This window comes from Micrasema longulum, unplaced genomic scaffold (assembly GCF_059751315.1).
Source record: "Micrasema longulum isolate JH-2025_06_02 unplaced genomic scaffold, ASM5975131v1 h1tg002882l, whole genome shotgun sequence".
NCBI lineage: Eukaryota > Metazoa > Arthropoda > Insecta > Trichoptera > Brachycentridae > Micrasema > Micrasema longulum.
The window spans coordinates 1-27,814 of NW_028280003.1; the positions used below are offsets into that span (position 1 = coordinate 1).

At 37.5% G+C, this 27,814-nt stretch overlaps 1 protein-coding gene across 1 annotated transcript; it reads left to right on the top strand.

Annotated features, from left to right (window-relative positions):
* Positions 1-8,521: 8,521 nt before the first annotated feature.
* LOC148271420 (uncharacterized) lies at positions 8,522-19,072 on the top strand. The gene is made up of 9 exons (XM_088241414.1): positions 8,522-8,718; positions 9,519-9,849; positions 11,137-11,628; positions 13,467-13,650; positions 14,152-14,372; positions 14,847-15,051; positions 15,383-15,534; positions 16,781-16,947; positions 17,527-19,072. Exons 1-9 carry the CDS (start codon positions 8,702-8,704, stop codon positions 17,735-17,737), a joined length of 1,980 nt encoding a protein of 659 aa, XP_088097540.1. The 5' UTR covers positions 8,522-8,701; the 3' UTR covers positions 17,738-19,072.
* Positions 19,073-27,814: the final 8,742 nt, after the last annotated feature.

A 27,814-nucleotide genomic window follows, 5' to 3' on the forward strand; every position in this document is an offset into this window, starting at 1 on the left:
GTTATCGCGTCGCTTATTAGCACGTGTTAACAATTATTATTTGTTATTGAGCTACTGTAGGGAAGGCAGAGAGAATGGACCCACACCCGTCTATCCTGGCCACAATCTCCGTCTCTCTTGAAAAAACATATACATGCCTCGGTTCTGTCTGTTTTGACATGACCAGACTTAAGACATTGTGTTTATTGTCTAGCCGCGTCTTTAGGCCTCCTTTTGCTTGAAACGTAGATGTACAAATAGTATATGCCATAGTCTAGGTATTTACAATGCAGACAAGGTATTCGCATCCTTAAGAACCACTTTCGATTTCTATGGGAGCCGTTGAGAGACGCTTCAATCTTTTTTGTATGTATAAGATTACGCACACAAATGCAATATGCATTATATAATACATTTATATTAATGTATGTATGTATATATGTATATTGTTACAGATAGCTAGCATGTGTGTGTAAACGTTCGACGAACTATCGCTAAACGGACGTGATGCTAAGCATACATTTAACGGAACGAAGGCTTTTATATACGAAATGGATTTAAAATAATTAATTGTATTTTAAAAATCAATGTAGATATTGAGGAGAAATGTTTTCATATATTTTTTAATTATGATTTTTTACTTAAACATTAATTTTTTTAACATTAACGATAGAAGAAAAATTATAGACCTTTTAAATGCAAGATTGTAGTATAACTATAGTTAATAACTGATTGGAAAATAATTTGCTTAGTTTAAATCAAGAAAAAAACACGTATTTGCCCTTTCAAATCTCTAATAAGACTGGCCCTTCACAAAATTTGTCAATTTTTTTTATTTTTTTTATTTAAATCTTAAAGTAGGGCACACATATCATACATATTGTTATGTGTGTTCTAATAATAACATTGAAAATATATTTAATTTATAAATCGTTTATCACATATGTCTTGACCATTATTTTAAATTTTGATATGTTTTTTTCTTCATAAATATTTTTTTCCATTTCGTAATACTTTTTAATTGCTTTAAATAAAATGGAATTTGGTGACTTTGCCTTTTTCCTAAATGGAAGTCTAATTTTGTTCTTTTCTCTAGTATTGTGATCGTGTTCACGCTGGTTCCGATCAATTTTTTTCCAAAATTCTGTTTTTTTATTAGAGTTTATAATTTTATGAACAAATATCATTGTATTGTAAAATATTCTTTGTTTATATGTTAATAATTAAAATACACGATTTAAATTGTAATATAGATATCTGTAATAAGTGTTACAAAATTAGCTCAGGTGAAAGTTATAAATATCTGGGTATCCACATAGATTATAGGCTAAAATGGGAAACACATATAGCTAAATTAACAGACAAAATCAGATATTTATCTTACGTTTTCCAAAGATTAAAAAATATTTTAACTCATGAAAAATTAAAAATGCTGTATTACGCTCTAATTCAGTCTTCTGTTACATACGGCATAATTGGATGGGGGGGAGTTTTGGACGCACATAGTCACCCTGTAGAAATCGCACAGAAGAGTATAGTTAAGATAATGTACAAAAAGCATAGACTATTTCCTAGTAACGAATTGTACATAGAGAGCGGACTCCTTAATTTAAAAAAGTTATATTTATTACAATGCTTAAAATATGTACACAAAAATAGGGAATTGTTTGGCAATAATTTAAATAGGACTAGTAGCAGATCAGAAAGTGTACTGTCGGTTCCAGGATGCAGAACTAAGTTCGCACAGAGACACTCTTTCCATGTTGGTCCAAGATCTTTTAATCTCCTACCCGAGGAAATACAAAATATAGAATCCCTTCCAAAGTTTAAAGCGGCTTTGAGGACTTGGATCAGCATGGAAAATACAGACATACACCTATTGTGAAAGAGTCGTACAACAGCATATTCTAAACTTTGATGTCTTAATTACATTGTTTATGTCATTTTCCTGTTATTTCTGTATGATTTTCAATGGCATTGTCATATTTGTGTTTGTATACCAAAAAATTCACCAAAAACAATAAAAAAGGAATGGCCCACGCTCAGACGTCTGTCTTTGTGGGCATTTTTTCCAAATTTAAGGCTATGTTTATTTTTAGAATATGTATTTTTTCTCTTTTTCTCTTCTAATGTTTAATAAATATAATGTATAAAATATGTAATTTAATACATGCATAATATGTAACAGTATGGAAAAATAAACAAAAAAAATAAAAAATAATGGAGATAGTTTGAAACAGGTCGAAGAATTTGTATATCTGGGTAGTATGTTTACTAGAGATGGAAATATGGACAAGGATATTGAAAGGAGGGTTAGTGCCGGTAACAGAGTTAATGGTGCCTTAAAGTCTGTCGTAGGAAATAAGTGTCTATCGCAAGAGGCTAAATTAGCAGTTCATAATGGAGTTCTGGTACCAACCCTAATGTATGGAAGCGAAGCGTGGAGTTGGAAAAAAAGGGACGAAAGTAGACTGAATGCTGTTGAAATGCGATCCCTCAGGCGAATGTGCGGAAAAACAATGTATGATAGGTGCCCTAATGTCGAAATTAGAGCAGAATGCAAGGCTGAGTTAAGCATTATCGACAAAATTAAGAAAGGTCTTTTGCGATGGTTCGGTCATGTGGAGCGAATGAATGATGAAAGAACGGCTAAAAAGATTTATGATGCGAATGTGTCTGGTTGTAGAAGTCGAGGAAGGCCGAGAAAGACATGGCATGATCAAGTACAACAAATTCTTGAAAGTGGTCATGTGAAAAGTCGGAATAATCGACGTGCGTGCATGAGAAGATGTATGAATGTGAAGGAAGCAAAGGAAGTGTGCCAGGACAGAGTGGTGTGGCGTTCTATCCTCTCTGCCTATCCCTCCGGGGAAATGGCGTGATGGTTAGTTAGTTAGTAAGTTAGTTAAATTTATTCAAAATTGTTCATTCAATATGGAAATGCCCTGAACTGTTATTTCTCATCAACTTCAGCGCGCCTGGAAGAATGACTAGACAGGTGCCACCGTTTTGTAGCGACAATTCACGGACAGCGTATACTTGTAATGCCGCATTAAACAGACTTCACGAACTCGGCAATAGTTATTCCCACGTATCTGATATATTTAGCGTAGGGTATTGTTCCTATAGAACAAACCTTTTGAAATTTTTCAAAGATGGTGAATGGTAATTATATTTATTTATTCATGCATTTCATAATATAATAGCAGAGGTGTGAGGCTGTGAAAGTGAAGTGATGTTTCGGAAAAAACTTAAAACCCACTTGTTCTCTAAATCATTTGAATAAATCCGTAGCAGGTGACAACAAAATAAATTATTTTAATTAAATTACAAAATTAAAAGCTTCAATTAAATTAACTTAACAATAGAATCACCATGTAAAGCGCCCTTGAGGTATTTTATTACGAAAATGGCGCTGTATAAGTTATCCATAATTAATTTAATTAATAAAAACATAAATTTTATGATATTTGAAAAAAACCATTCATTGTTTTTTTTATTTATTTATTACAGAAACTTTAATTTTGATGATTTAATTTTTATTATTTAGATTTAAAGACGGACCAGCGAAGTTTCTAAAGAAAAATCATACATACTCGTATGTATGACATTTACATTTAAAAAACGTTATTTTATGACATTTACATAAAAAAAACATTATTTAAATTGTAACATAATTTGATTACTACTGCTAATACTACCATCACGCCATTTCCCCGTAGGAATAGGCAGAGAGGAACAGGAAATCCACCCTGTCTACAAGGCATACTCGAAACATTGTTAAAAAATAGTTGTTTTATAGTCCTTAAAATATCATCATCATCCCCTTTCCGCGCCTAATCGTGCATAGGGCACTGCGTTGGTACACCAATCGCAGCGTATCTTGATCATTTTTGTAACATGAAGGTAAGGTGATCAGTCTTACGCTTCGGGCACCAGTCCAGGGACTATGAAATATTCTAGTGTAAAAACACATTTCTAAATAATATTTCATATCAACCATGTCGGGAATCGAACCCGAGACCTCTCGCATGGTAGGCAAATGCGCTGACCATTTTGTTTTTGTTTTAAAAAAAGAAATGAACACGCCAGATACTAATGATTTTTCGTGTGTCAATATAAATCTCTCCTCAGACGTTACTACAAAGTTATGTCGCCACTTTTGCTGACAACTGGCATTCTAATCAAGCTAGATTTTAAGGACTACAGAGGAAAACGGAACGAACATGAAGAGAAGGCGCATTTTTCGTCGCCCGTTGGGATTTGAACCCGTAGCGTCGGCTCCCAACGGTTTTTGTGGGCTGAAAGCGTAAGTTGCTCGCTACTAGATATACCTCGTATCTACACAGGTACTAGGCAGGGTTCAACGCGCCCGCCCGCGCGATTACCTGCCTCCATCTTTACATAACACAATATCGTGCTTCTCGGTTCGCATCCCGGCCGTGGCGCAATCACAAATAACATCGACGCGCTAATAAGCGACGTGATAAAAAATAAAAAAAACAATTATGGATAACTTATATAGCGCCATTTTCGTAATATTATTATACAAAGATATAAATTTAATTTTAACTTTTTAATTTAGAAAAATTATGTACTTTTTCATATTACTTTTCAACCACATTTTAAGAATTTATTCAAATGATTTAGAGAAAAATTGGGCTTTAAGTTTCTTCCGAAACATCACTTCATTCTCACAGTGCTGGACCTCTGCTGGGAGAGCATTCCATGCCGTAGGGCCTGCGACCGCAAATGCGCGTTCGCCGAATTTAGTGCGCTGTTTGCGTAGAGGTATAATGACTTTTCCTTCCGACGTAGATGTAGCTGATCTAAGCGTAAGACGCCTGTCAGCTAGTTCATCTGGAATGCAGAGTTCCCTTAGATATTCCGGAGCAGAGTTTTGCAGTGACTTATACATAAGCCAACAGAGCTTGTATTCGACCCTCTGTGGAAAACGTAGCCAGTGTAGTTTCCGAAGTAGTGGAGTGATATGACTGAACTTAGAGATTCAGAAAATATGTCTCGCTGCGGCATTCAATACAGATTGTAGGCGAGTCATTTTGTTCATTGGTAGACCTGCGTAGATACCATTACAATAATCGACTCTAGACACTACAAACGCATTTATTAATTGACGGGCGGCATCAACCGGCAAATTTATAGTATATCTTAATTCATAATTACATTGAACAAAAAAATACAAAATTACAAAATCTAGGTCTAGAATTTCAACTGTCCATGCGCTCAGTAGCTGCAAGACTTGTTGCTATCTAACTTCTAATTGTATAAATTTGCTTTTATTTCGTTTTTAAAATATCACTTAAACTCTAAACTTCATTGTCAAATAAAAAAATAAAAATGTTAATAGGGGCTAAATGTCTTAATTGTCAATGCGCTCTGTAGCTGCAAGACGTGCTGTTATCTAATTTATATATTATAATTGTAATATATCATAATTGGAGACGAGGAACTAGAATCCCAACCATCCATGCGCTCTGTAGCTGCAAGACGTGCTGGGATATTTATTTATCGTACAGCGCCCTTGAGGTGATTTTCTCAAAAATGGCGCTATGTAAATTATCCAAACAGTATTATTATTATTATTAAGATTTTTTTATTTTTTTAAAGTTAAAAACAAAAATCCAATAAACGTTATAAAGGGTGTCATGTATGGATAATAGATAAATAAACAAATAAAGTTTCTCTCCTGCAGAAGTTAGCATCCATTTGCTTTTTTAAATATTTTATTTATTAAAATTTTATTCGTTCTAAAAATTTATTTTAATGTGCCAATATGTCTTCTTGCTCATACTGATCATCGTGGTTTCGGATGTGTCAGGGTTTAAAGAACACCTGTATATATGTTCACTAAAATATACAATAAAAAGAGAAAGCAATTTTCAAAAAATATATAAATAAATGTTAAAATTAGAATTAAATGTTAACAAAACTAAATACATGAATATAGGAAACAAAAGAATAGAAATTACGCCATCAATTGTAATAGAAAATGAAAAACTTAATGAAGTCACTGAAATTAAATATTTAGGTGTAATGTTGGATTCAAAACTTACATTTCACCAAAACGCTAAGATGGTAATAAATAAGATTGCAAAAACAATACCAATTTTGGGAAAGATCAGAAGATTTATTGATAAGGACTCCTGCAAAACTATTTACAAAGCAATTATTGAACCACACGTTAACTACTGTAGTAGCATTTTATTTTTATCAAACAAAGAAAACATAGATAAACTAACTGTATTACAAAATAAAGCCTTTAGAATCATTTTGGAAAAAAACAGATATACGAGGGTAAAGTCGATGGTAAATGAAATGAAATTATTAACATATGAACAAAGAATATTTTACAATACAATGATATTTGTTCATAAAATTATAAACTCTAATAAAAAAACAGAATTTTGGAAAAAAATTGATCGGAACCAGCGTGAACACGATCACAATACTAGAGAAAAGAACAAAATTAGACTTCCATTTAGGAAAAAGGCAAAGTCACCAAATTCCGTTTTATTTAAAGCAATTAAAAAGTATTACGAAATGGAAAAAAATATTTATGAAGAAAAAAACATATCAAAATTAAAAATAATGGTCAAGACATATGTGATAAACAATTTATAAATTAAATATATTTGCAATGTTATTATTAGAACACACATAACAATATTTATGATATGTGTGCCCTACTTTAAGATTTAAATAAATAAAAATAAAAAAGTATCGTTACATAACTATAGCTTGACAAATGTAAGTTACAGTTCACCATTTTTGAAATAATTAAAAGAGTTGATTTATATAAACTATACTAGAATAGTTGTTAATAATATTTTTATTATTGATTTTAATTTTTAAGCGTCATTACATATATTTTTTAAAAAAACAGGAAATTCCTTGTTAGTCGGGATCTGAAACAAATACCTCTGTACATTATAAAACAGTGTATAAATAAATAAATAAAAATGCTTTTTAAAAGTAAGTAAATGATTCAAATTACAAGCCGCAGATCCAGTTTAAGCAGATTGTCACAAAATACCGTTTCGTCATTTGCTCTTCACAAAAAACACAAAAAATAAGAAATTCGTTACTCTCCACCACCACACAAAAAGGAACAAATTAAAATATTTAAAGTTTTAAGTACAATACTGTCAATTAAACGTAACAGTTCAGACCAAAATGGACACCGCCTCATTGGAACAATACGCACCATCCCTCGGTTACGCCACTTTCAGGAATCAGCGAGCAGCGTGTTAGCCACATTTCCGGCAGTAACTATGATACCTACAATCTACAATAGCTACCCGTCGGATGTCTTTCTTTATATAATGTTGAAACAGTGCTTTATTTATTTTGTTTTTTATTGTTTACTTTTTTTCACGAACACGTGACAAATTCGCTGCTCTGCTCAATGTTTATTTTAGTAAATTTGTTGATTTAATTTATGTTGCTAGAATTCCACTCGTCCATGCGCTCAGTAGCTGCAAGACTTGTTATAATCTAACTCCTATTTTTAAAATAAGTTTTTCTTTTATATTTATTTTAGTATAATTCAAACACTTAACTTCATTATCAAGTTAAAACAAAATGTAAATGGGGGCTAGATGACTTACCGTCCATGCGCTCTGTAGTTGCAAGACGTTCTAGCTTCTGTAATCTAGCTCCTATCTGTTATAGTTTAAACATATCATAATTGGAAAAGAGGAACTAGAATTCCAATCGTCCATGCGCTTTGTAGTTGCAAGACCTGCGGGGATACATATTTATTGTACAGCGCCCTTGAGGTGATTTTCACAAAAATGGCGCTATATAAATTATCCAACTTCATATATGGCCACACTGATGATTTAACGTCAAAAAATATTAACACGTGAAATCAAACATGATGATTTTCATTTAGAACATTAATGCTACCAACCATTACCCAAACCAGCCAATGACTGGTCATACGCTCTGTAAATGCCTAGACTTCAATATTCCCTTCTCTAAAACTGCATTTAACCTTTAAAAAGGCGTATCTCAAAATTGAGTTATGAATATTTTAATAAAAATTAAGTTATATTTATGGAATAAATGGGCAGCATACGGTCTTAAAATATTTTTTAATCCAACAAAATACAGTGAGATTTTTTTTTTATTTGCAGAAAATTTTCTAAGCAACTTTTTAAAAATATGTCTTAAAAATTAACAAATTGTAGATACGCTTTATTGAAAGATGGACGATGAAACGTTATTCATTTCTGTTGTAATTTGTTGCATGTTCTCATTCTTATCTGGTTTTATTTTACGTAACCTTCCCATTCACGCATCAATCGTCAAAGAGACTTTTGCTTTATGGAATAAAATAAAATATAATAATATTTTTATATCCCCCTTTTACTAGACGCCTACCTGTTTAAAATTCGCGCGGTACCTACCCTGGGAACAAATCACCGTTTTTCGCATTCCCCAGTTGGCAACGTCTCAGCTGTTTATATTCCGAACGCAAAACATATGATTTTGGCGGCACAAAAATTATCAGCAATGGCCGACTCGCCCGTCCGCTGCTCCGGCGCCGGTAGTTTACCGCTCACCAACTGATTTTACCGCGCAGAAACTAATTTGAAAAACGCGAAAATTAACAAAATACGCCTGCAGTTAATCGTGGAGTGAATTGAGACGTAATTCGCGTGTGAAATACAAGTAATTGCGATATTACACAACCATCATGGCGGATCTCGAATCGTGAGTTATTTATTTTATTTTGCTCGCTATTTTACTCGGCCACGCTCAAATTACACGCGTAAAACAATCCAAACACTCCGCTTGACCTTTAGTGCATCTTTTAAAATAATAAAATGCGTATTTGTTTACCGATTTTAGCTGTTGTAGATGACGTGTAGAACGTTATCGAATTGCCCAACGGTTTTTATTCCAAGTTTATTTTGCCCAAAATTAGCATATATTTTTTAAATGTCATTTAAAACTAACTAAACCCATTCATAAATACGGTTCTTAGACTTGCATTACGCTAAACAATATATTCATTCGATTTTTTCTCTGATTTAAATTCAAAGTTCTTCAACGGTCCGCGACTTTTTTCAAATGTTCTTCGAAGTAATTTAAACACCAATAAAACAGTATTAACAGGTTTACGTCAGTGATCTATGTTAGTGTTAACATTCACTCTGCCGATATTTGACCATCCACATTTCCTCAAATCTTCCGAGTGTTGAATTTTGTGAAGTAAAAAGCTGAACTCTCTACGCAGTTGAGATTCGCGAGGCTTATGGCCTGTCATTGGGTGGTTTAAGTGGCCACTTTACACGCTGTAGCATTCACCATTCTTCCTATGTTTGAACATCCTCCTTTCCTCAACTCTTCCATCTGTTGACTTTTGTGAAGTAAATGTTAAAAAAATGTGAAAAAATGTTTTCCCTCTCTGTTGCAACAAATTTAAATAACTTCCTAGGTAGGAAATCCAGCCAGTCTGCAAGCATTTGGACATACTCAAAACATTGTTAAACTTTAAATTTCATTTTCAGGTTGATCGCCGACAAATTCAAGATCAACTCGGGCGGGAAGACTCCCAAGGCCCGGCGACTGGAGTCGGCCTCCAGATCCTTCTCCTCCCGGATGGTGCCCAACGCGCTGGTCTTCGAGCCCTCGGCCGGGGGCCCTCTGCAGGCCATCGAGAACCTGCCCGGCCACAAGCAGCCGCGGCTCGGCGAGGCCCTCGGCAAGGAGAACTCGTTCCCGGGCCACGGGGGCGGGCTGGAGGACGTGCAAGACGGGTATATGGAGAGCCCGCTAAAGAGGAAACTGGCGTGTAGTCGGTATGCGGATGGCACAAGCGATGCCAAAACGCCGTCAAAGGTAGTGAATGATTAGTCGACCTTAAAAAAAATATTTTAATATCGTGCTGTAATTAATACAGCTCAAAATCAACATTTTATAGTCAATAATAAACGTGGTCTGACTTTTCTTCATACAAACGTATTTCTGTATTTTCTCCCTGAATTATGGCACTTGGCCAGTGATTTTTTACACACTATAAATTAAAAAAATATTTTTTATAATTTTTAATCATTCCATGTTCGCTCCCTAGTGAGAGCATACAGTGTCCACAAAGAGCCTTTGTGCATCGCTATCAGCTGCCAGCTCCCGTGCGTCCTCCCAAGTCAGCTTTGCATCCCGCAGTTCTGACGTAAACTGCCGACGAACAGTCAGCAGTGGACATCTTTACAAATTTATCATTATGCTCAATGTTTATGTTTGTAAATTTATTGATAATTTTAAGTTGGTCGAATTTCATTCGTCCATGCACTTTGTAGCTGCAAGACGATTAGTAATCTAGCTTCAATAGGTAAAAATCAACTATCAAATATATAAATTTAGTAAATGGGGTCTAGAATTCCAACCGTCCATGCGCTCAGTAGCTGCAAGACTTGTTGTAATCTAACTTCTATTTTTATGAATTTGATTCTTATTTCGTTTTTTTGAAATATTTTTTTTAATGTCAAATAAAAAATGTAAATAGGGGCCAGATTTCTCACTCTTACCGTCCATGCGCTCTGTAGCTGCAAGACGTGCTGTAATCTAGCTCCTATCATAATTGGAGATGAGGAACTAGAATCCCAACCGTCCATGCGCTTTGTAGCTCAAGACGTGCTGGGATCTTTAATTGGTGTACAGCGCCCTTAAGGTGATTTTCACAAAAATGGTGCTATATAAATTATCCAAATATAAATAGGGAACATTGTTGAAAAATCAAATGCAGCGTATCTGGATCATTTTCACTACTTTTATTATTTTTTTTTATTTTTTTTTATTTTTAAATAGCGCCGTATAAATTATCCAAATATATATATTGAGAACCTGATACTTTGTAAAGTAGGCAAGCGTGGTTGAGGCTCTCAGGAGACATCCGCAGACTATGGCCCAGCCAACCGTATGGCCTCCGCCCGATGACAGTTGTCACCGGAGTTTGCTGCGTCCGTTCTCTTTTTACTTCATTCCTTGCAAAGTCAAACCACCTCCGACATGCTTCTGTCTTTTTCGCACAATATCGAGGAGGCATTAGCGAGAGAGCGATAGAAAATCAATGTTCACATACCCATTCATAATAAAGCAAACTCTTGATCATTCTTTTTTTTGTTTCAGTACTCATTCGTCCAGAGCGCTTCTTCGAAGCCGTCGCCGTTTTCTTCAAAACCGTCGCCACTTTCCTCACTGTCGACGAAGCTATCGAACCTGCACTCGTCGATGATAGACTTCACGTCGCGCGATTCGGGCTTCGACAGCTCCACGGGGTTCGAGGGCATCTCCAAGTCCGGCCGTCACCGGAGCGCCATGGAAGAAGAGGAGAGCGCCAAGCGCGTCGACGGGCCGGCCGACTTCGGCGACGATCCGAAGTTCTTCGACAACTTCGCCGACGGTTACGAGTTCGAGACGCTGCACGACCTCGAAGAGGAGTTCGACTCGGAGATCCCTTCCGTGTCCAAGTACGAGGTGATAAGCACGGACAGTCCCGACATAAACTTGGCGCGGGGATCGTCGCACGTCAGCCGCATCTTCGCAAAGAACTTCGAGTTCGGCTCGCCGATCGGTGATCTGGAAACGTCCGAGAACTTCGGAGCCATCCCACAGCATCAAGTAAGAACATATTAATTTTTTTTTTTAAACGAGTAAATATTAGCTTGGCCCGAGTGTATTTTATCATTCACACATCTTCTCATGCATGCGCGCCGATTATTCCAACTTTTCACGTGTCCATCTTCAAGAATTTGTTGGATTCGGTCATGCCACGTCTTCCTCGGTCTTCTTCGTCTATTTCTGCATCCATCAACATTCACACTGTAAATATTTTTAGGCGTCATTTCGCTGTCCATTCGCTCCGTCAGCGCTTAGAATCTTCTTGGGTTATCCCCGATCACTGGACTACGCAGTTTTTATCAGGTCATGGTAAATTTAATAAAAAATTATTTGTTTTTAATATTGTTGACTCCCCTTCGTGCTGCTGCGGATATCCTAACCAATCTTCCGAACACATCCTGTGCTCTTGTCCCTTTCCCCTTCTCCATGATTACCGAATGGAGCTTCTCGCTACTATCCGTGGCCCTGTTATAGGTCCTGTCGGATATACAGATCTGGTGGCTTCTAAAAAGAATTTCGAGGCTTTTAAAAAGTTTTGTAATCATTTGGGCGAATTGATCATGTCCAATCAATTTAATCCCAGTCAGTGAAGAATTCACTTCCCTCTCTTCTCAATCCGATGAAGTACATATTATGTACTTCTTTATTACTTTCTTTCTACCAGATTTCAGAGAGCTCCTTCGGGCAGCTTTTCTCGTTTGACAACGAGCAAATTTTCCGTGTATGTGGGCACCGCCGAGGAGACTTATGTCCTCAGATGCGGTGTGCGGTGTGTGGTGGGCGAGCTGTCCATTCGCTCCACACGTCCAAACCAGCGCAGAGCTCCTTTCTTGATTTTGTCGATAATGCTGATCTCAGCCTAACATAATATTGAAAAACAATTATAATGAAATAAAACACCTGAACACAGTATAAAAAATATAGATACATTAAATAAAATCGGCAGAAAATAACCAAATCATATAGATAGACATACAATAGAAAAATTAAATAAGAAATTATAATTAACATATTACAACAGAGATGAAGAACATTTAAGAGAAGGTAATATAGAAGTCCAGGCATCTACAGGGCTTATGACCTGTCAATGGCTGGTTTAAGTGGCCACTTACACACTGTGTAACATTCACCATTCTGCCTATACTTGAACATCCATATTCCTTAAATTCTTTCATCTGTTGATGTTTGTGAAGTTAAAGAGCTGAAACCTTTATTTATGCGGGTGAGATTCATCCAATTGAATTATTTCACCTACATACTAGACTAGGCAATGCCTGAAAATATTATTTTTTCAATTTTTATACTTCTTCATGGACCAGGTAATTTATCAACAATATTTTGAGTTTGTCCAAATTTTTGTAGACAAGGACTGGATTCAACTCCCTGGGGAGCTGTTTATATTAATATATTACAACAGAGATGAAGAACATTTAAGAGAAGGTAATATAGAAGTCCAGGCATCTACAGGGCTTATGACCTGTCAATGGCTGGTTTAAGTGCAAGCGCAAGACGTCCTGTAATCTAGCTCCTATCTGTTATAATTTTTGATTGATCTTAATTGAAAACGAGGAACTAGAATCCCAACCGTTCATGCGCTCTGTAGCTGCAAGACGTACTGGGATATTTATTAATTGTACAGCACCCTTGAGGAGATTTTCACAAAAACGGCGCTATATAAATTATCCAACTATATATATATATATACAGAGATCGCATTTCGACAGCATTCAGCCTACTTTCATCCCGTTTTTAAGTCCTCAGAAATCCAGCCTATCTACAAACATTTGAACACATTCAAAATATTGTTGAAGACAGATTTTTTTCAATTTCTTTTTTAGAAACTGACACGCCGATTGCCCGCCCGCTCCGAGACGACCCGGATGCTGAACTTCGACCTGGACAGCTCGGCCAACAGCGACGCGCCGACGCCCGTCCACGTGTCCGCCAGGGCCATAACGCCCGCCATGCTCAGTTCCCTGAAGAAGTCGGCGCGTTCCGTCTTCTCCTCGAAAGAAAATTCAGGTGCGTTATTTAATTATTCGGTACTTAAATATTTGTCAGACCTACAAATTATAGTCCTTAAAATTTAGCTTGATTAAAATGACAGCAGACAAATGGTGGACATCACCAGTCTCGAAGATGTCGCGAAAGCGATGAAACCGGTCACTGGATATTCCAAATTTGTGGATTAAAGTATCACTCGTGTTTTATTTATATAATAAATTACAATGAACTTCCATCAAGAATTTTCACTTACAAACTTAAATGTTTTATTATTTATATAGTTTAAATTTCAAGCCGTCGTCGCTTTATTACAGTATTATTTAGTGAATACATATAATTGGATGTAGTTTTTTTTTTTTAAATATTAATTTAACCTGTACATCTGTTTGTATTCGAAATAAATAAAATAAAATAATTATTGTGTCTGTGGTCTATGAAAATAAACCTAGAATTTCTAAAGCGTCGGAAGCCGAAAGAATATTCACTTTGAATGTTGACTACGTCATGTTTCAATTGCAGCTTCGTCGTGTTCCTCCATCTACAAGTCCTCTTCCGCCGACTCTGGCCACTTCTCCTCGCCGGTGTCGTCGGGGAGCCTCGGCGGCCCGGAGGTCCCGGAGCTGCGCGAGCTGGAGGAGCTCGAGGCGGCCGGCGGCCAGCCGAGCGGCGTGCCCTCGAGCCTGGACGCGCTCATCAGCTGGGCCATCAAGGACGAGGACCTGGTCTCGGGGAAGTCGGAGGTACGTTGGAAGACAACGATTCGGCCCGTGCCGGCAAAAATGGCGCAAGTAATCCAATTGAAATTATGTGAAATTAGAATAATTGGAAAGGAGGAACTAGAATCTCAATTGTCCGTGCGCCCTGTAGCTTCAAGACGTGCTGGGATATCTATTGTACAACGCCCTTGAGGTGATTTTCACAAAAATATCCAACTATGATAATCACCTGTGAACTTCTGTGACTAAATTTATTGCCAACTTACAAAACTGCCATTTTTAAAATGGTGAATTTTGCTGATGAAATTTTTGAATGAAATTATGGATTATTAGCGCTTTTATAAACACCAAAAGAGGCATTAAATTTGTTTTTAAGTGCAGTATGTTAAATCTGATATTCCTCTCAAGTCAAAATACCCTATTGTAGTTTGAAGCCGTCGACCCGAACACGGTCGATGTGATCTTTCGCTTTGTAATGTGTTCGTCACTCTCCCGCAGATGGAAACCTTCTCCCCGATCATCAAGAGGCCGACGTTCCGCCGGTGCTCCTCGCTCTCGCAGGGGGGGACCAAGAGGCCGGACAGGTCCGCGGCGGGGGGGGAGGGCAGCGCCGGCAAGAGGAGGCGGGAGGAGGCCGCCAGGCCGGTGCTCGCGAGGGCCATGTCCGAGAACGAGGCGTCCATCAAGACCGCCCTGGCGAGATGTGAGTGCGAAAGAACATATTATATAGTGTGTCCAAATGTTTGTAGACAGGCTGGATTTTAAAAACGTTTTTGAGAAGGGAAAATGGAATGAATATTTCTAAATATAATTAGTTAGAGTTGTTCTGTAGAACTGCAAGGTTAAAAAAAAGACAGGTCATAAGCCCAGTAAATGTCTAAACTTTCTTATTCTCTTCACCGAAATATTCTCCATCTCTGTTGTGATCTCAATGGGGGTCCAACCCGGATCATGTTTACTAAATATTGGATAAGCCGTTTGTCATCGTGATGACTTGGAAACTGTCTCCAATGAAGGTGTGGTTTTGTTCTCAGCGTACACCGAGCCGGACCTAATCGGCGACTTCTCGCGGCCGTACAGCCTGCCGCTGGCCGAGAGCGAGCACGCGGACCTGCGCTCTATAAGCGTCGACACCCTGGCCGGGCTCGTGGACGGCAACTTCTCGCACGTCCTGCCCAACTTCCAGGTATTTTTGTTAGAAAAATATATTCAAATGTGAACATGTTACCTCGGGTGTTAACACAGATGGTGTCCATTTTTTACCAAATGAATAAGAGGACACAAAAAATCACTCAATAATGTATTCTCCTCGATTATTTTACAACAATTCAGTCAATAATGTATTCTCCTCGATTATTTTACAACAATTCAGTCAATAATGTATTCTCCTCGATTATTTTACAACAATTCAGTCAATAATGTATTCTCCTCAATTATTTTACAACAATTCAGTCAATAATGTATTCTCCTCGATTATTTTACAACAATTCAGTCAATAATGTATTCTCCTCGATTATTTTACAACAATTCAGTCAATAATGTATTCTCCTCGATTATTTTACAGCAAATTAGTCCTTAAAGATATAACCAAATTTGAAATGTAGCAATTAAAAAATATTTCATTTTTGTGCAAATAGAAGTTATATTGGATACATTTGAAGCAAAAGCGATGCTCTAAAATAAATGTAAAAAAAGTATTCTGATAAAAAACAAAAGACCTCATTTTTGGATTTAACCATTTTTGAAGATTACCTCCTGAACTGTGTAAATTTCCCCTCAAAATTGTACATTTTCGTGTATTTTTCCCCTCAAAAGTGTACTTTTTATATAACTTTACTCTTCCCCTCAAAAGTGTACTTTTTTATATAACTTTACTCTTCCCCTTAAAAGTGTACTTTTTATATAACTTTACTCTTCCCCTTAAAAGTGTACTTTTTATATAACTTTACTCTTCCCCTCAAAAGTGTACTTTTTATATAATATTACTCTTCCCCTTAAAAGTGTACTTTTTATATAACTTTACTCTTCCCCTTAAAAGTGTACTTTTTATATAACTTTACTCTTCCCCTCAAAAGTGTACTTTTTATATAACTTTACTCTTCCCCTTAAAAGTGTACTTTTTATATAACTTTACTCTTCCCCTCAAAAGTGTACTTTTTATATAACTTTACTCTTCCCCTTAAAAGTGTACTTTTTTTATAACTTTACTCTTCCCCTCAAAAGTGTACTTTTTCAAGTCTTGCAGGGCTCTAGTTTCAAGTCTCACATCCTATAAATGTATACATTTTCTTTAAAAAAAACATGGCTTTTATATAAAAGTGTTTTTTCTTGGAAAAATAAATATTTGCATTCTTACGATTTACCGAAATATTTCAATTTCGGGGCCATTTTCAACGAATTGTCTAACTGGTATTCCTCTCCGTCTCCGCCAGGTGATCGACTGTCGCTACCCGTACGAGTTCGAGGGGGGGCACATCGAGGGGGCCCTGAACCTGTACACGGAGCGCATGGTCAGCGACGGCCTCGCGGGCGGCGCGCTCACGTCGGGCGCTGCGCTCGTGTTCCACTGCGAGTTCTCCAGGCAGAGGGGGCCCAACCTGTAAGGAGAAGCTGCTTTTAAAGCTCATTTTATTTATGTGAATCTGGAAGTTCGTTGTCTTTTTTTTCTTTTTTTTATTTGTTGGTAGAATATTAAACTAAGTCAAATTTTTTTTATCGTATTATCAGCGCTATGATTTTTTAACGTTTTGTATTTCTGAAATAACTCCGCGTGCGACGTCAGCGGTTGTTCTATGACAGTTCTTCCGATTGGTTCGTTTACCGTGACTAAAACAGATATCTTTCAATGCTCTCATATCATTGGATAATGTTTGGATAATTTATATAGCGCCATTTTTGTGAAAATCACCTCAAGGGCTCATATGAACCATTGACGTCATTAAAAGTTGTGCGTTTTTACTCAAATATTTATTATTATTTTTTTCGTACATTTTCAAGAAATTTTACTTCACAGTTTAATGCTCTAATTTTTAAGTTGCGTTCAATTTACCGTAGGGCTGAAATTCCTCATTTTTACAGGTCAATTGTCAAACAAGTTTACAGATAGAAAATTTATATTTTAGGTGTCACCTAAAATCCAAAATGTGGGCAAAATGTATGACCTTTTGTTTTCTTCCAGTTGCCGCTACCTGCGGTCGCGCGACCGCGCGCTGAACCGCGACGCCTACCCGGCGCTGCGCCACCCCGAGGTGTACCTGCTGCGCGGCGGCTACTGGCGCTTCCACGCGCTGCGGCCCGCGCTCTGCCGCGGCGGCTACACGCCCATGCTGGACCCGGCGCACGCGCGCAGCCTGCGCGCGATGCGCTCCGCCAACCCCAGGCGCGCGTAGCCGCCCGCGCCCAGACCCAGTGTTCACCGTGACGAGACTCAATATCGTCTATGTGTAACCCGATCTCACATCGATGAACTCCGGTATCTGAATGTAACCTTACAAGTACCATTTTGTATGATCCGGTGTCACCTATGAGAACCAGTGTCAATATGATTATCTAGATGTAACCCAATCTCATCTTGATGAGACCCAATATCGTCTGAATCTAACCCAATATCACCTTGATGACACTAGCCCAGAATCACAAAGATGTGATCCAGTGTTACCTTGGTGAGATACAATGTCATCTTGATCGAATCTAATGCCACAATGATAATAAGACCACCTTAATGATATCTAGCGTCATCCAGATGTAACCTAATGTCACCATTATGAGACACAGTGTCACCTTAATGAGATTCAACATCATCTAGATGTAGCCCAGTGTCACCATGATAAGACCCAGTGTTACCCTAATGATATTCAGCGTCATCCAGATGTAGCCTAGCGTCATTGTGATGAGACACAGCGTCAGCATAGTGAGATTCAACATCATCTAGATGTAGCCCAGTGTCACCATGATAAGACCCAGTGTTACCCTAATGATATTCAGCGTCATCCAGATGTAGCCTAGTGTCATTGTGATGAGACACAGCGTCAGCATAGTGAGATTCAACATCATCTAGATGTAGCCCAGTGTCACCATGATAAGACCCAGTGTTACCCTAATGATATCCAGCGTCATCCAGATGCAGCCTAGTGTCACCGTGATGAGACACATTGCCACCTTGATGAGATCCAGCATCACCTAAATGTACCCCAGTGTCGCCTGCGTATTTATGACAGAATGTCACCTCATGTAACATTCGTATGCTCAACTAATTTAATTACATCTCTTTATAAAATTTTATGTTACATTTCTTAAAATCTCTTTTAAATTTAATTAGGACAAAATCAGAATCCTGTAAATATTAATATGTCCAAATCATCAGTAGAATACGATGCGTGTAAAGAGTCCCAGCACCCTATGCACCGTTGAATAAAGGAGATTCCTTTGTAAATAAAGATCATGTGTTCAAAACACGCGCAAAATCATTTGATCAATTAATTTTAAAATTGTATATAATTATTCTTTAATTATTTTTAATAAATTTTATTTGTATTCTAAAGATGCCATATTTTTTTAGCGTAAGTTTGGAAAGATTTTTCTGTGCAATGGAGAGATGTTTTTGTGGAACGGAAAGATCTTTCGTGTTTGCGAAAGGTGTTTTTGTGAAACGGAAAGATACGCTTGTGTAATAGTAAGATGATTTCGTGTAATGGAAATATATTGTGAAATGGATAGATATTTTTGTGTAATAAATGTTTTTTATAACTGAAAGGCGTTTTTGTGTAATACGATAAGACTTTATAAAAATAAAGGTATATTTACCTTAGTCTGGGCGTTCATTTAACAAGACTTTAAAATTGTTATTTTTATTAAATTATTTTTTTAGAGTGGTAACTTTCTGACACATATAATCTGTGTCTGACGCCTAGATACTCGTATTTGTTAATAGGACAGAAACTAGCGACATTATTTTCACATCTAGGCGTTCGTTTTATTTAAGTGACAGTTACGCTTATTTCTCATTTTTTTTGCACCACAACAGGCCAGGAGGCCTAATTACAGTAGTGAATTACATCACAGAACAACCAGGCTTGAGAAAAATCACATTTTAATTTTTGTGTTCTCACCGGGAATCGAACCCGGAACCTTCCGTGCGTGAGTCAAGCGTCTTGACCACTACACCACGGAGGCCGCCCCGTCGGAATTTAATTCGACTTCAAAACTTACTTATTTCTCTCATATTTTTAATAGGCTTTTGACAAAAAAAAGTGCCAACCTCAATACAATTAAAAATATTTAGGAAAAATTTCTCTGTGGAACAAAATGCGTAGATAAACGTATCGAGGGGTCTTAGACTCATCGGTATCAAATGATGTACTTACATCAAAACTTGATGGTGGGGGTATCGGTAGTATACCTTTGTAGTCGGTCGGGAGACTTTTGTCTTCCACTATGACGTCATACTGAGCGTAGACATGTGTACCGTGACGTACGCTTCCCCTTGATTCATATCGATGTAACTACCCAAAACTTGAAGGGGGGAGTCGGTAGTATATCTTCATAATCGCTAGAGGGAATTTAACTTCAACTATACCGTCAAGGTGAAGCTATGACGTCTTTATCTTCCCATCATAATCGAGGCCCAGGTCCAAGATTAAAGCCCTGGGGCACACCAGATGCTACAGTCAATGGTGATGAAGTATTTACGAATACGAAGCCCGATTTTGCCATGTCACGTCGACGAAGTTGTCCACAGAGCTGGTGGTGACGAGCGAGAGGAGCAGCAAGAGGCCCAGGAGAAGAGGAATAGCGAAGAAGGTCAATTACGCCAAAAAAATAAAATTTCATATTTCATCTATTTATTTCTAGTGCCCATTGGGCCTTTTCACACGGGTAATATTAATATTATATAATACAAAAGTTCATGAACAACACACATTTGAATATACAATTTATATACATATAAGGGCGGGATATTGCCTTATGGCAATTTCTTCCTACCTACCCAAACCGTTCAGTTTAAGGAAATTACAAGTACATGGACATATTCTAGGTAGTTTTGCAGAATCATTATTTTATACAAAAATTTAAAACAAAAATGAACTAAAAATTTACACTATACTATGAAGAGAGGAGAGGAGAGGTGAGGAAAGAAGAAGGATAAAGGAATGTAGTGAAATCTTTTGATAATATGAAATAGTTTGGTTGAAATGAGTGGTATAACTGTTACCTGTCTTCTGTATGCGGATGATGCCGTGCTTCTTGCTAGCAGCAAAGGAGACCCGCAATTCTTGGTAACAAAAGTCTACGATGTATGCAAGAAAAGCCACTTGCTTATGAATGTTGATAAATCGAAAGTGATGGTTTTTGAAAGGGATGAAAATATAACTAAATGTGAGATCAGCGTGAACGGAGATATTCTGAATCAGGTAGAAGAATTTGTGTACCCGGGAAGTATGTTTGCTAGGGATGGAAAGGAGGGCGAGTGCCAGGAACAGGGTGAACGGTGCACTGAAATCTACTTTAGCAAACAAATGTTCGTCGCAGGAGGCAAAACTAGCAGTTCACAGCGGAGTTCTAGTGCCAACTCTAATGTATGGGAGCGAAGTATGGAATTGGAAAAATGATGATGAAAGTAGGTTGAATGCTGTCGAAATGCGATCCCTCAGGCGAATGTGTGGTAAAACGATGTATGATACGTGCACAAATGTCGAGATCCGTGAAGTGTGTAAGGCTGAGACATGCATTATGGACAGAATCAAGAAAGGGGTGCTGCGTTGGTTTGGACATGTAGAGCGAATGGACAGGGAAAGAACGGCTGAAAGGATCTACGATGCAAATGTTGATGGATGCAGAAAACTTGAAGATGGACATGTCAAAAGTAGGAATAATCGGCGTGCGTGCACGAGAAGATGTATGAATGTAGAGGAAGCGAGGTCTGTATGCCAAGATAGAGTGTTATGGCGTTCTATCCTCTCTGCCTACCCCTACGGGAAACGGCGTAATGGTTTGTTTGTTGTTTGGTTCGACTTACTGCAGTTTCGTTGCAAGGTAGAGTGAAATTAAAAGGAAAGATTTAATTACATTGTTCTGAGATTTAATAGATAATATGATAATTACAAGATATACGAAGATGTGATAAAATTAAGTACAACACTGAATGAATCAACCGTGACACGAATTTACATGATGTGGGTATTTGTGAGTTTTAGAAAGAGAGAGCAAAAGCCAACTGAACCGAAGCAGACCGGGGACACGCGGATTCTAGCGAGCTTCGATCGTGCCGATGTCGTGCAGTTCCGGTGTGTCTTTCGCGGTGTTGTTAGTGGTAAAAATACGGCGAAAGTGACATTTCAATCTCGATTTAAATCTAAATAAATAAGGGGCGTCTCTGACATTAGTGGGTAGATTATTCCACGATCGAGCAGCTACTGCTGTGAAAGACGCGGCAAGAAAATTAGAGCGGTGAAAGGGTATTAAAAGAGTTCTCTCATTACTGAAGCGAAGAGTTGGGCCCATGTTGTGATAGAGGTTTAAAGAGCTCTCAGATAAACAGGCGAAGTGGGATTATTTAAAATATTGTGAAGAAGTGATAAAATGTGAATGTTGCTTCTATGCCTGATATACAAACATTCAGCAATCAAGTTATCAAGCAGTTCAGAATTAGCATCTAGGTAACAGACGTCTGCATAGTCAAGGAGTGGATCAGCAAACTTCTGTCGTCAACACCAAAGTACTTACGAAACGACCCAAATCTTCACAGAAAAAAGCAGGTACAAATTGTTATTACTAATACTTATTGAAATTAAAATGAAGCGTAGTTGGGAAATTTCCGATTTGAATTCAACTATGCCGTGTTGTGTCCTTTTAACGTGTAGAAATACTGCTGGGATCTTAAAGAAACAGGATGGCATCACATTTCATGCGTAATTAACAAACGAATGTTTAAGTAGCAAATGCATTACTGAAAAATTTAATTATTTTTCCATCTGTCAGATTGTCGAGGAAAAAAAATTGATATTTCGTTAGTGTTGCCAGGGTAATATTTTTTTTTACCCTACTTTGCTCATCTAATGCAAGAACTAATAAAAATTAGACCTCGGATTAAAAAACGCCGCGGGGAACATTTGAACGACATTATCATTAAAACATCAAATATTATTTAACACGATATAAAAATATACGTTTTATGTCAAATGAAATTTGTTTTATATTTTAAGTTTAAAGTTCATTAATTAAATTACTCTTATTAAATGACCGTTTACATAAGTAAAGTGTATAAACACTCTGTTGTGTCAATCAGTGTTTCCGCGTGCACAAAAAAATTTTAGAGAAATTAACAGATTGATTTTTTTTAACCTTAAATTTGTGTTATGATTATTTTTTTTCCTATCAAGCAACATTACCCGGCGACTTCACAGATGCGCGCGGCGAAAGTAAGGGATAGTGGGGGAATAATTGGACACAGTCCGATGAATTCAAGTTTTCTTCAATGAGCAAAACGAAGGTATTAATTGGAATATTTACAACTTTATTATTGAAAGAAGTTCTACGGTTTCTTTGTCGACAGCGATTTCCAAGGTGAAATTGGTCCAGTTGTAAAGCGCATACAAAATGTGGCAAATCCAGTGTTTAAAAATACCTTACATTTGTGTTATGATTATTTTTTTACTATCAAGCAACATTAGCCGTCGACTTCACAAATGCGCGCGGCGAAAGTGAGGTAAGGTGGGGGAATCATTGGACACAGTCCGATGTATTCAAATATGATTCTACGCTCCTTCTGGACTATTCTTAATTCTATCCAAAGCATTAAATTAGAAATAATGAAAAATTCATTTTCAAATTCGAAAACGCCACAGAATTAAAAAAGGCAGCCATTTTGGTTTAGCTAGCGGCTTGCAAAATGGAAGCGCTGGTGGTACACGGATATTTCTTAAATATGAATATTTTTTTGCTTTTTTTTAAACCCAGTTTGCAATGGAAGAAATTAGTCCAGTATTTGTAAAGCGCATACAAAATGTGGCAAATCCGGTATTTAAAAAATGCTTCCTTGCCAAACACGCTGACGTCCTGAATTGCAGTGGGAAGAGTGAAGTTTTCTTCAAGGAGCAAAACGAAGATATTAATTGGAATATTTACAACTTTATTCTTGAAAGACGTCCTATGGTTTCTTTGTCGACAACGATTTTCAAGGTAAAATTGGTCCAATTGTTGAAAAGCGCATCCAAGATGTGGCAAATCCGGTATTTAAAAAATGCTTCTTTGCCAAACATGCTGACGTCCTGAATTGCAATGGGATATATACAATTTTCTTCAAAAAGCAAAACGAAGTAATTAATTGGAATACAGTGGTGCCTCGCATAACGAACGCCTCGCACAGCGAACGCTGCACACAACGAACTTCCTTTTCGTTCATTTCACGATTCATACAACGAACTTCGCTTCACACAACGAAGTCGCCCACTTCACACGATCACTGCCGATTTATTGCATCCTTCCGCGCAGGCAGTCGTTAGTCACTGAGCAGTACGCTTAACTTACGCACGTGTCGCAGCAATCGTTGAAGAGGATGTAGAGGAGCTTATTGAGGAACACAAAGAAGAGCTGACAACTGAAGAGCTCCAAACACTTCTGGCCCAACAACAGGACAATGCTCAAAGGGAAGCGTCATCTGATAACGAGGAGCAACAATCAAACAATCAACCAATTCCAACTGCTGACATCAAGAACATCCTGGTCAAATGGAAAGCAGTTCAGGAGTTTACCAATGCCCACTATCCGGATTCCGCTGAAGCAAACAGGATCAACGACCTGTACTCCGATACTCTTGTCCGTTATTTCCGGCAGATGTTGAAGAAAAGAGAGAAACAAACGACTTTGGACAGGTTTTTCACTGCACCATCGGCCAAAAAGCGGAAAATGGATGAAGATGTGCAAGATTCGATTATTTCTTAAAATTAAAAAATGTGTGTTTTTTTCATTATGTTTTTAGATGTATCTAAATAAAAATAATAACAAAAAATTTATCTTTTTTTTATGTCATCTTACCATATTTTATGCTACAGAACGAATTATTTTTTTTAACATGTATTGTTATGGGAAAACGCGTTTCACATAACGAACTTTTCGCATAACGAACTTGCTCCTGGAACGAATTAAGTTCGTTGTGTGAGGCACCACTGTATTTACAACTGTATTCTTGAAAGACGTCCCATGGTTAATAAACGACAAATATGTCGACAGCGATTTTCAAGGTAAAATTGCGAAAGTGAGAGATAGTGGGGGAATTATTGGACACAGTCCGATGTATTCAAATATGATTCTGCGTGCGTGCGTGTTCATAGCTTTTAAAATCTTTAAACTTATATGTAAAAAATGAATATATGTTTTATTCATCCATCTACCAGGGTGGGTTGCATTTGAGGAAAATGCATTTACATAAAAATGAGAGGATGTTGTTTTTTTGTGTGTAAAAAATGTTTGTTTTTGAATGTTTACAAACAGCGTTTGTTTTTTGAAGATCTTGAGATTGATCAGATTATTTCTTTAAATTCCTTATAATTTCTACCCGTTTATTTATTTTTACTGGATTTTTGATAATACTGAAATAATATTAAATTCAATACATTTTTAAACATCGTATTCCCACATAAGTACACCCCTCTGTTGGTGAGACGATCGGAGTTTGACGTTTGCAAATAGAATGCCATATTTGAAAAATAATTATTTTATGTTTTGGAATTCAACCATAAACAAGTACCTACTTAAATTCAATATTTGAATATTAACAATTTTTAGTTTTGGAATTTAATCACAAACAAGTACCTAGGTACCTACTTATTAATGAAAAGTCTTTTTTCAACCTAATAGCAGGCAAGCCAACGTTCGGGCAGGACAGCGTCTTGACGGGTCCGCTAGTATACTATACTATTAGTTCCCACCAGAGTTACAATACTCTGGTGAGGCACTCACAAAAATCAATACTAATTTAAATCAAGAACTACGAGGGTTGTGTAAAAGATAAGGTTTCCAACGCTGTAAACGCGCCGCGAAAAATGCTAGACAAAATCCGGCAACACCGCCGTGTGCGCTGGTTCCCCCACTCTAGATCCCGCCTTAGTTAAACTCGCTGCGATGTTCAGTGTCGGCCCGACAGCCATCCGCGATGGAACCCCTGATCACCGTCACCGCCAGGTGCGAAGTTCGTGCAGTAATCGGATTTTTGCACGCTAAAAAGTCACCACCGGTTGATATTCAAAGGCAGTTGTGTGAAGTTTATGGGAAAGCTTGTATCAGCGTCCGCAAATGGCGTAGGGAGTTCTCCGATGGGCGCACAGACATCCACGATTCCACGTCTCTCGCCAAACCGGGGATTTAATCGAACATTTTGGCTGGGGTCTCGTTGAACAGCTCTGACCTTGCACCGAGCGACTTCCACGTGTTTCCAAAATTAATGCAACACTCGGGTGGACGACGTTTCGAGACTGATGAAAGAGCGCAGGAAGCGGTCACCGAATTCCTGCACGGACTGGCGGCGGGCTTCTTCGAAGCTGGATTCCAAAAGTGGATTAGTCGTCAACAGAAATGCGTTGAAAAATCGGGTGATTGTGTTGGAAAATAGTTAAGAAATTGAGCTGATGATGATGTATTCAAATAGAAAATGTCTTAAACCTGAAAACAATTTGAGAACCTTATTTTTTACACAACCCTCGTACATTAAAGAAAAAACTTTACAACGTTGAAGTGTGTTAAAAGTATTCTCTATCCACAGTGCCAACATTGTGAAAAAATATGAATTAACTGCGATTGAAATTTAGAAGAATGAAGAATGAATGTGTCTGGGAAGAATCTCGGGTGTGCGGTGGTTTGACTTTGTGAGGAATGAGGTAACAAGACAACGGACGCAGCAAACTCCGGTGACAACTGTCGTCGAGCGGAGGCGATACGGTCGGCCAGGCCATATACTGCGGATGCCTCCTGAAAAAACTAGCAGTTCACAATGGAGTTCTAGTGCCGAATCCAATGGACGGGAGGGAGTGAAGTATGGAATGGTGAATGCAGGTTGAGCGCCGTCGAAATGCGATCCCTCAGACGAATGTGTGGGAGGTGCACAAACATCGAGATCCGTGAACTGTGCAAGGCTGAGACGCGCATTATCGACAGAATCAAGAAAGGGGCGCTGCGTCGGTTCGGACATGCGGAGCGAATAGACAGCGAAAGAACGGCCAAAAGGATCTACGATGCGAATGAATGTTGATGGATGCAGAATACGAGGAAGACCGAGAAAGACACGGCACGATCGAGTCTATCAAATACTCGAAGCGAGGTCTGTATGCAAAGACGGAGTGATATGGCGTTCTATCCTCTCTGCTTACCCCTAAGGGGAAACGGCGTGATGGTTTATATATATATATATATATATATATAAAGTTGGATAATTTATATAGTGCCATTTTTGTGAAAATCACCTCAAAGGCGCTGTACAATAAATAAATATCCCAGCACGTCTTGCAGCTACAGAGCGCATGGACGATTGGGATTCTAGTTCCTCGTTTTCAATTAAGATCAATAAAAAATTATAACAGATAGGTGCTAGATTACAGGACGTCTTGCAGCTACAGAGCGCATAGACAGTTAGAAATTTAGCCCCCATTTACACATTTTAAAAATTGACAAATAAATTTAGAGTATTGATGATATTTAAAAATAATAATAATATGACATATTACAACAGAGATGAGGAACACCTTAGAGAAGCTCTTTAACTTCACAAACATCAACAGATGAAAGAATTGAAGGAATATAGATGTTCAAATATGGGCAGAATGGTGAATGTTACACAGTGTGTAAAGTGGCCACTTAAACCAGCCAATGACAGGTCATAGGCCCTGTAGATGCCTAGACTTCTATATTACTATCTCTATGTTGAACAATATTACTTTGGACATAGACATTTTTCACGCCTCTGAGGGAGTTTTTCGTTACAAGATTCTCTTACTTTTTAAACATATTATTCTTTGGAAATTATGTATACTAATGTGTGTTTTTTTTTTATATATACCTAATTTTACCTAATTATTTCTATATGTATGAATTAAGATATTCCATTTTGTAATGTACATATATATGAATAAATAAATAAAATTGAATTGAATTGAATTACCTTCTCTAAGGTGTTCTTCATCTCTGTTGTAATATGTTAATATAAACAGCTCCCCAGGGAGTTGAATCCAGTCCTTGTCTACAAAAATTTTGACAAACTCAAAATATTGTTGATAAAAAGGAGTAAGATTACAACACGTCTTGCAGCTACAAAGCGCATCGACGATTGGAATTCTAGACCCCATTTACAAAATTTAGGTATTTTATAGTTTGCATAAAAAAAACAAATGTATGCATTATTTATCATCTGTCAAAGTAAAAAAAAACATTCCGACGGTTGTGTAGATTTGATTATTCACACTTTTTCACTGTTCTATGGC